This window comes from Temnothorax curvispinosus, unplaced genomic scaffold (genome assembly GCF_003070985.1).
Source record: "Temnothorax curvispinosus isolate PA1 unplaced genomic scaffold, ASM307098v1 QBEX01004374.1, whole genome shotgun sequence".
In the NCBI taxonomy this organism is placed as follows: domain Eukaryota; kingdom Metazoa; phylum Arthropoda; class Insecta; order Hymenoptera; family Formicidae; genus Temnothorax; species Temnothorax curvispinosus.
In genome coordinates this window covers 1-9,895 of record NW_020214154.1, presented here as the reverse complement: position 1 = coordinate 9,895, position 9,895 = coordinate 1, and the positions used below count along the sequence as shown (strand labels likewise).

Genomic DNA, 9,895 nt, shown 5'->3' with positions numbered 1-9,895 from the left:
TCATTTCGCTAGTACGCATTCTCGCGATTCTCAAGGACGTTACATTGTTCGTTTGCCGTTCAAGAACGGCCCCCCTTACATAAGCGAAACTTTTCGAAAGACTTCTTTCTTGTACTCCAAAATGGAGCGCCGACTCTCGCAGAAACCCGAGATCGCCGCTCAGTATCACGATTTCCTCAAGGAGTACGAATCCATGGGGCACATGGAGAAGGTACACGCCGACGAGCCCTCTCGATACTCCCCGGTGTACATTCCGCATCATTTCGTTTTACGCGAATCGAGTACGACTACTAAATTACGCGTCGTGTTTAAAGCCCGTATCACACTAGCGGATCGCGGCGCGACTGCGATTGCGTCTGCGATTGCGACTGCGATTGCGATTGCGACTGGCTACTGTCCAATCATATTGCAGCTGCCGCGGTGGCGCAGTTTACGCTTTTCGTTGATTGGAATTCGTGTGACCTGTCGCAACAGACCGAACAGACCAACGGAAAGCCGGTTGTTACTTTTGTTACATGCCATTACATGCGATAATATGCGGCGTAGCTTTTCTCTCGATACCTTTGCCGATGCCGCCGTGTTGTATCTCCTGAAAGAAAGGCTAACTGAGTAAAGGAATCGTTTTCCTGATCGCCGACATGGAGCTCACCGACGACAATTTGGTAACGTTGAGCGAATATCAGAAACACACACTCTCAGCCCAGACGTGAATGTCAAACGTCCAGGTTGGTATAACCTACAAACTTATTATTTTTGTGATATTTTAAACATTGTACGCGTGTCGTACGTTAATATCCAATTTATATTTTAGCCGAGAAAGTTTCTGGAGTCGGTGGAAGTCAATCAGAATTATCCTTTACTACTACTTCATTTGGTGGACAAATCTGAGATTAACATCACGATTAGGATTGCCGGCGCAATTTAAAAGAATTATGTTAAGCGCAACTGGAAAGTGGTTGGGTTTATATTCATTTATTTATTTTAATGTTCTTACATCGTATGTTAGTTTACTATTGCAGAATGTTATTTTAGGAGGAGGATTCAGTGGATCGTATACATGCCCAAGACAGAGATGCCGTCAAGAAACTAATCGTTAATCTGATGTTACATTCACCAGATTCGATACAAAAGCAGTTGTCTGATGCAGTATCTATTATTGGAAAATATGACTTTCCGAACAAGTGGCCAGAATTGATTGATCAGATGGTAGAGAAGTTCAACACGCGATTTTCATGTGATCAATGGAGTCCTACACACGGCGCATTCCTTATTTAAGAGATATAGATACGAATTTAAAAGCGAGAGCCGCGGCATCGGCAAAGGTATCGAAAAGCTACGCCGCCTATGGACAGAAATAAAATTTGTATCAGATAATTTTGCCAAGCATTTAACAAATCTGTTTTTAATAAGTATCTATGTTTTATTAAGTTGCGTTGCATGCATTAAAAATGCATGTATTTTCAAAGATGGATATTTCTAAATAAGATATTTTGCAGGTTACAATGAATTTAACGCAAGTACATGCTAATAATATGGAAGCCTTGAAGGTTATATATAATTCCCTAGTTATTTTATGTAAAGTATCTACTCTCTTAACTTTCAAGTAAGCATTTATATGTATACGTGTATATAGTAGGAATTATAAGTAGGAATTTATTTCTACAAATTATATTATTTTATTAACACATCAGGATCTACCAGAATTCTTCGAAAATAATATGGAAACTGGCAAACCCGAATCTCTCGATGTGCTCTTCCCGCTGTGCTCTTCCCGCTGAAGAAGGACATCGACAAGAATAAGGATAAGAAGGAGATAACTGTGATTGTGATTGGTAATTGAACGACGAAAACCGATGCCGGGTTGAATAACTTGGAGAACACTGTGAGCAAAGCGGCTAACTGGTGCACCAGAGAGAAAGTTAAGCATTACGAGGTGAATATCATGAATAGACCTACTCTATTTGAGGCATTCGTGCATTTGTCGTCCAAGCTTAATTCTCCCGCTAATAAAAGGTACATTTTCGCAATTAAGTATGGGTAGGAAGATTGTCAAGACCAAAGCGCAGTGCTGCTTGGTTAGAAATTTAATCAATGTTGATTCGGATAACAGCAATATGAGTCCCTTGTGAATTTTGTACTCAGATATAATGTATTTAACGATAGTTAAACGCTACAATAAAGATATGTTTTGAGATCTCAATGGTACATATATACTTTTCTGTTAATTTTTTTTAAGTACAATATTACATAAGTACAATATGAAAATAAGCCATAGAAACATTCTATGTATCAAATAAGTGTTCTCTATAAAATAAAATACATGTTCATGTATTGTAACAAGTTCTCTATAAAATAAATTAACACTTGTTTAAATGTCTCACTATAATAGATAATATCTACTTTATCTTTGAATAAGAAAAAAATAAAAACTTAGGTATTTGCATTACAATGGCACAGCCGAAAAAAAATACTTATTTAATAACTAATTACTTAATTTTAAACTCTTCAAAACTGTGCTAACAGTTTCAAAATTTCGTCTTCACACTTTTTTCGATTCTCCAGAGATAATGAACGAAGCCTGATTTCTAAGAATAATGCCAAAGTATGAGCTGAATCATTAATTTCAGGTTGAGGAAGAGATAAAACTGGGTCAGGTTGAGCCATCTGTTTCAAGGCACCTACAGCCTCCTCCATTATTGATGATTGTTTTTTCGTTTTCAATTCTCTCTTATAAAATAATTGCTCTTGGTTTTCTGATGATCGCTTGTTGGATACAGTAACAGGATTTTGTTGTTGTTGAGAAGATTGAGTGATGCTGCTGAGTGCAGAATTAGATGCCAGCCTTGGGAGAGATTGAGGTGACGACTCTTTTCTGGTAGAGGTGCAATTGGTTCAAAATCGCTACATGCAGATACACTAGAAGAATTTGGATCAGAAGATGTCAAGTGTGTACTTCCTACATTTACTTCAGGTGGTATTATCGCAAATTCCTGAAAAATAATTACAGATACATATAGAATTAGTTTCTGTACTGTGATTTACCGAGATTGTAAAAATATCATTTTTACTTCAAAAAAGAAATAAAACAAAATAAAACAAAATAAAAAGAAAATAACATAATGACGATTACTTTAAAAAATAATTTACCTGCATTGCTTCATCATGGTAGATAAGTGGTGTATTTTGTGTACATGATGTGTTATCATTCGCTTCATTACTGATTTGTGAAGATTCTGAATCTGATGCTGCAGTTGTCTCTAGCTGGATGGGGGAAATATTTGATTGTGAGTCTCCTTGGATACAACTCTTTTGGAGAAACATTAATCTCTCAAACATGTGCCACTTGGGCTTGTATATATTGTCTGTGCCAGCTCCACTGCGCTTTGATTCTTTCATAACTTTTAAATTTCTTGCAAATGTATCCTTCATGTTTTTAAAACGGCTTGATACAACAACACCTGTAAATAGCATCAATAAAAAGCCTATTACATAATTTTATTATTTTAATTCTGCATAACTTTAACTTATTAATATATTTCCTACAAAAAATTGTAATTATTTAATCCACTCCAATATAAACTATAAGAAACATTAATATATATTAATTATTCATTAATTATAGGTTATGTTAGTTAATATTAAATTAATTATAATAAATTATAAATAGCTGATAGTATTGAACCGATTCACTTCTGATTGTGAGACATACCTGTGAAATCTGAACCCAACTGCTCGGCTATTTCGTCCCATACTGCAATCTTAAGATGTGTTCGTCTGTACAAGTGGCTTGTACAGTCCCAAAAAAGTGGTTTTAATTCCACAAGGTCGATCAGACGGTAATCTGTCTCTTTCGAGAAATTATGTTTCGGTGGCATTGTGTGACTTTCTATCTGCTTCAATATCACAGATGTTCAATATTATTGTTTTCAACACGGTCGTATACACGTGGTTTTCACGCACTAGCACCACATTGCACCACGTGACCAAATCGGATCCTGTGATTGGCTGCGACTGTGACTGCGACTCGAAAAATGGATTCAAAGCCAAAAGGCAGTCGCCAGTCGCAATCGCTGACAGCTATCTTTTTGATTGGCTGAAATAGAATCGCAATCACAGACGCAATCGTAGTCGCGGCCATATGGGCTTTACCAAACGGCAGTCGCCAGTCGCAATCGCTGACGCCAATCGTAATCGCTGATAGCTACCTTTTTGATTGGCTGAAATAGAATCGCAATCGCAGACGCAATCGCAGTCGCGCCGCGAGCCGCTAGTGTGATACGGGCTTAACGCGTCGAGCAAATCGGACGATAAAACCACTCTCAATGATTTTCTAATGGCGGGTCCGGAGCTACAACAAGACATCGCGGCGATAATTTTACGCTGGCGACTATTCCGTTACGTATACATGACGGACATCGCGAAGATGTTCCGTCAGGTACGCATGCATCGGGACGACGCGGATTTCCAACGAATTCTTTTGCGCCCTCTCGAAAGTCTGTTGATTCGACCTTACCGCTTGCTCACCGTGACTTACGGCCAAAAGCCATCGCCATTTCTCGCGCAGCGCTGCCTTCTTCAATTAGCTCGTGACGAATGTAAAGAATTTCCCGACGCGGTTTCCATAATCGAAGAATCGACCTACGTCGATGACGTTCTTTTCGGAGCAGACGACCTTCTGTCGCTGCTCGAAAAACGCAAGCAACTTGTCGGCATGATGAATCGCGGATGTTTTTCCCTCCGAAAATGGGCCGCGAATTCCGCCGAACTCTTGACGGATATCCCGGAGGACCAACGTGAATCCTCGGACTATCCGATCAATCGCGATGACACACTCAAGGTCCTCGGCCTGTCTTGGTCCCCGCTTGACGACTCGTTTAGTTTTGTAATCTCGCCTTACGCCGTAACAGTTTATACTAAACGCTCCGTTTTATCATTTATTGCAAGGTTATATGACCCCCTCGGATGGGCGTCATCGATCGTCATCGCGGCCAAGATGTTGATGCAAGAGCTCTGGCTCCGTAAAATTGATTGGGACTCTCCTATCCCGACGATTTTTTACCTCATTGGATTAATTATTTTACGGATTTACCTCATATTAGTGAAATACGCATTCCCCGATAGACAGGGATGCGTCAAGATAAACTCGAAGTCGAATTACACGGATTCGCGGACGCGTCCATTCGAGCTTACGCCGCGGTCGTTTACCTCCGAATCGTGCATTCTACCACGAATATTCAGGTTACCCTCCTTGCAGCCAAAACGAAGGTCGCGCCGTTAAAAACCGTCAGCGTTCCCCGATTAGAACTGAACGCCGTCGTTCTATTAACTCGGTTGTTAGATTGGGTAAGAAATTCCCTGCGCTTTCCGCAAGCTTTATTATTCGGCTGGACTGATTCCCAAATCCCATTGGCATGGATTCAGCAACATCCATCTAGATGGAATTCCTACGTCGCGAACCGCGTCTCCGAGGTGCAGACGCGCCTTCCGTCAGTACGTTGGCAGCACGTCCGTTCTCACGACAATCCTGCCGACTGCGCTTCTCGCGGCTCTACTGCTGTCGACCTCGTCCACCATGAATTATGGTGGTTCGGGCCCCCGTGGCTTAGAAAATCCCCGGCCTCGTGGCAGAGATGTCAATTTCGAGGTCCTGCCCGCTGCCAGCACGCGTGGAGGGGATAGCTCGGCCGGCTTCGGACGATTAGAAGAGCGCAGACATACATATCTGCCGTCTCTTTCTTCCCTGAGCGGCTCGAGCGCCGCTGTAGACCGTAGGCGCCGTAGCATTAGGTTACCGACTTATCTCGCGCGTTTATTGTGTCTCGCGTATCTCCACAGATGATAATAAAATATTGTAAGATATATATTAATGATGATAATACAGATGATAATAAAATATCCTTTCCCATTCTAGGCGCGGGATACTATCGTGTCTCTTAATTATTGTACAATTAAAAGCATAAAGTTAATTAAAATAAAAAATTTATCAATTAAATATAAATTAGTGAAATTATAATTTATTCTGTAGATAAAAGATGAATTAAGTAAAGAAATAAACAGAAAAAGCGTAAATAATAGAAATCCACTCTTGGCCAATATGTACGCGTTTTTCTAAAAAAAAAACATGTTATTAATTTAGAAAATAAATTATTAGTAACATAAGAAAAGTAAAATTAAATTAAATTTATATTATTTGTTTTGGAAAAATTATTTTGATAGTATAATTACTTTGCTAACAGTATAATAAATACATGTAATAACATAAAAAAAAAATTATTATATAATGTTTGCAACATTATTGTATATCTGTCATAAATAAATGGGCAACGTACATATTGTTGCTCAACGGAAACCGCGAGAAGGTGGTGGTCTCTTCCGTCAAGAGGAAGTGTAAAAAATGTTTTCTTTAATATTAAAGAAAACAATTTTTTACATTTCCTACAAATGCAGATAGAAAAGAGAGAGAGAATCAGAATCAGAATCAGAATCATCATTTATTAGACGCTCTGGGACTACGTCCCCTAAAGCGTCGAAACTAAATTACAAAGAGTGTCGAATAAAATAAACATTCGTGCATTTATATATAAAAAAAAAGTAACTACAATGGAAGATACAAGAGTAAAGTAAGTAAAGAAAATACAGATACTAATAGCTAAAAAATGATTTACAAGAGCCGTAGGGCAAAAAAATAGTTTACACAATAATCTCAAGATACGCTCAGGTCTACCGACAGAAGTCTCATGCACTTAAAGATGAGAACAGGAATTTATATAATTTTGCCTTAAGGTTGTATGACCCCTTAGAAGAAAAAATGCCAAATTCTTCAAACTTTGTCAGGTGATGAGTATTATAATAATAAAGCATTGTGCCAAGTTTAAACAAGTTTGCGAGGCCCGTTCAAAAGTTATAACAATTTGAATTTAACATGGGCTCTGATGGGAATTCATCAAGTTTCACTGTTTTTTCAACTTCATTTGAGAAATTAATATCGAAGAAAATATGGCATCCTTTTAAAACTTTGCAGAAATATTAATAAACATCTTACAAACAAATTAGAACAAAAAAAATTATGACTTCGAGGATATTTTCTGAAATATTAAATAAAAACCATACAGAGAACAGTCTCGCTTGGTCTCGCAGAACTCGTAAGTACAGAGATCCGGCAACAGCGCACTATGACGTCACATTAAAACCTCTCTCTCCGTCACTCTCCGTAAAGGATAACAAATACTACAGAGGTCCGTTACTTTTTCCAATAGAGCCTCCTGTGTATCGAAAGTGTGCTCTGAGCACGTGTAATATACAGACGCATCGTTTGAGGCTAGTTCTCGCTTGCGCTACGAAAATGCCGAAAGTAAAACGTTACATGTGGAAAGGAAAAGTTGTCACTGAAAAAGTGTACAATCAACGGTTAGCACAGACAAATACTGGGAAACGTAATTTGAAGACACGAGTCGAAACACTCGAAACCACACCAGATGATTGTAACAATTGCACATGTAACGTTTTACTTTTGGCATTTTCGTAGCGCAAGCGAAAACTAACCTCAAACGTTGCGTCTGTATATTACACGTGCTCAGAGCACACACTTCGCGTTCACGCAGCTGATGTCGAGTGAGATCAATGCTACCAACTTACAGAAAATGCGACGTTGTCGCGATCAAAATACTTTTTTATGAGAGCTATTGTATTTAATTTATTAATTCGGTATAGTTAAACGGCCTGACTGGCAAGTTTTATTAAGTATATCACAACGACGTTTCGACCACTAATTTGGATCCTTTTCAAGTTGTTTTAACAATGCTGGAATGAAAGAATGAAAGAGTATATAAAAAATTTGAAAATTAAAAATTAAACAACATTACGCGTTGAACGGATTTACGATAAAATCGGTAAATAAGACTTACATGGATCATTGTGCGTCAATTATATAAAATTCGTGGCGGGTCGGAAAAATACAACGGTCTCATGTGAAGGCCGAAAAACTAATGATACAATATCGCAAAATACAGTAAACATAGAAGGAGAACTTAAAGTGATACCTTATCGCAAAATACAGTAAACATAGAAGGAGAACTTAAAGTGAAGAAATTATTCGATCATAGACCAATGGCAGGTTTTCAGTGTCTTTCTGTGAGTTGATTGCCCCTTTATGTTTTTTAATGAATAGCATTTCAGAAATTTCACGTTTTTTTTAATTTTGTTCTTTATGTAAGATTGTAACATCCTGCCATTTGAAATTATGGTCGCAATCTGTTCTATGCTTACTGACGACCGAATGTTGGATGGGGGGTTTTTTAATATCTGCGCGATGCTCCTTTATACGCGTTTCTAAATGTCGCTTCGTTTGTCCGATATAACATGCATTGCAATCAGAACAGTCGAGTTTATAAACGACATCAGTGCATCTCTTGATCTCCAATCTGTCCTTCCCTTTCCTGATTAGTGTATCCATTTTCTTAGGGACCGTATACAAGGTGTTCAAACCGTAATTATTGAACGTACGGCGTAATCCCTCACTAAAAGTTTTTACGTAGGGGATGGGAACATAATTTTTCAGATCAAGAGTAAATGCACTGTCTTTGTTGTTAACGCTATCCTCATTATTCGATCGTTTGTTAATTTCTGAAATTCTTCTTTGAATATGTTTGTTCACCAACAGGTCAGGAAAACAGTTATTAGACAATATGGTTTTCACTAACTTGATGTTATCATCGTGAAACTGTTCATCCGACAATAGTATGGCATGGTCAACCAGATTAATGACCGTGTTAATCTTGTATTTCAAAGGATGACTGGAGAAAAAATTAATATACCTGCCAGAGAACGTTGGTTTTCGATACCAGTTGGTGAACAAACAGTTACCGTGTCTAAAAACAGACGTGTTTAAAAAATTCAGGGTGTTGTTCTTCTCGAGTTCATACGTGAATTTGAGACGCGGATGATAGTTGTTAAACGTACGGACAACCTCATTAAGTTTTGACTGCGGAATGCACATAAAAATGTCATCGACATAACGAAGAAAAATCTCGATATGAAAATCAAAGGATTGAAGGCAGCAAGTCTCCAAATCGTCCATAACGATATCGGCTAAAATAGGCGAGAGGGGGGAACCCATTGGACTACCGAAGATTTGTTCGTAGAACTCACCGTCAAAAGAAAAACTAGTGGAGTTAAGAATCATTCTGATAGCGTGTAGAAATTGGTCCAGATTCATACGGGTCTTTCTCGATATCGCATCCCATCTTTTTTCGATTCCAGTCAGAACAAGTTCTATGGGTATGTTCGTGAATAACGCAACAACATCGAGAGAGACCAGAACGTGGTCAGGGGGGATGCTGTGTTGCTTCATACTCTCCACGAACGACCAACTATCTTTAACATGGGAAGACGGCTTCACAACTGCTTTATTCAGAATGTTATGCAGATATAAGGCAATATTATAAAGAGGGCTTCCAACGGCAGATACAATTATGCGTAACGGATAGCCCTCCTTGTGAATCTTCGGAAGTCCATAGCAACGGGGGAGGTTACCGTTTGTGCAGTTCAGAAAACTGTAAGCCCTCGCGTCAATAATACCGTTGTTCTTCCATGATTTCACTAAACAGTTTAATTGCGAGGTGATTTTATTCAACGGGTTTCTGTTTAATTTTCTGTATGTACACTGATCGTTAAGCAAGGCTTTCATTTGCATAATATAGTCTTGTCTATCCATGATGACAGTGGTCTGACCTTTGTCAGCATTCGTAACCAAAATGTCAGGGTTGTTAGTGAGATATTTTTTGCATAATGAAAACTGCGATAAGATGTATCTATCTACAGAATTAGATCTCTTGTTTGTTTTTATGAAATCATGGAGAGAATTTGAAACACACACACACACAAACACACACACACA

The 9,895-nt window shown here is 38.6% G+C and overlaps 1 protein-coding gene, 1 long non-coding RNA gene and 1 pseudogene across 2 annotated transcripts; 2 read left to right on the top strand and 1 right to left on the bottom strand.

Moving 5' to 3' along the window:
• The first annotated feature begins 413 nt into the window (after window positions 1-413).
• LOC112453454 lies at window positions 414-1,573 on the top strand. The gene is made up of 4 exons (XR_003040621.1): window positions 414-725; window positions 812-955; window positions 1,033-1,322; window positions 1,497-1,573. It is a non-coding gene; the product is annotated as an uncharacterized LOC112453454 (long non-coding RNA).
• Window positions 1,574-1,718: 145 nt separating this feature from the next.
• LOC112453456 lies at window positions 1,719-2,205 on the top strand (annotated as a pseudogene).
• A 512-nt stretch (window positions 2,206-2,717) lies between these two features.
• LOC112453455 lies at window positions 2,718-4,003 on the bottom strand. Its single transcript, XM_025014242.1, has 3 exons — window positions 3,710-4,003; window positions 3,148-3,458; window positions 2,718-2,990 (listed from the first exon to the last, which is right to left on the bottom strand). Exons 1-3 carry the CDS (start codon window positions 3,873-3,875, stop codon window positions 2,718-2,720), a joined length of 750 nt encoding a protein of 249 aa, XP_024870010.1. The 5' UTR covers window positions 3,876-4,003.
• Window positions 4,004-9,895: the final 5,892 nt, after the last annotated feature.

What these genes read in the sequence shown, in the direction of transcription:
- LOC112453455 (XM_025014242.1), bottom strand. Translation starts at nt 3,875, where the DNA reads ATGCCACCGAAACATAATTTCTCGAAAGAGACAGATTACCGTCTGATC. An exon ending in GTTGGGTTCAGATTTCACAG is followed by an intron (nt 3,459 to 3,709) that starts GTATGTCTCACA and finishes TGCTATTTACAG; the next exon opens with GTGTTGTTGTATCAAGCCGT. An exon ending in ACCATGATGAAGCAATGCAG is followed by an intron (nt 2,991 to 3,147) that starts GTAAATTATTTT and finishes ATTATTTTTCAG; the next exon opens with GAATTTGCGATAATACCACC.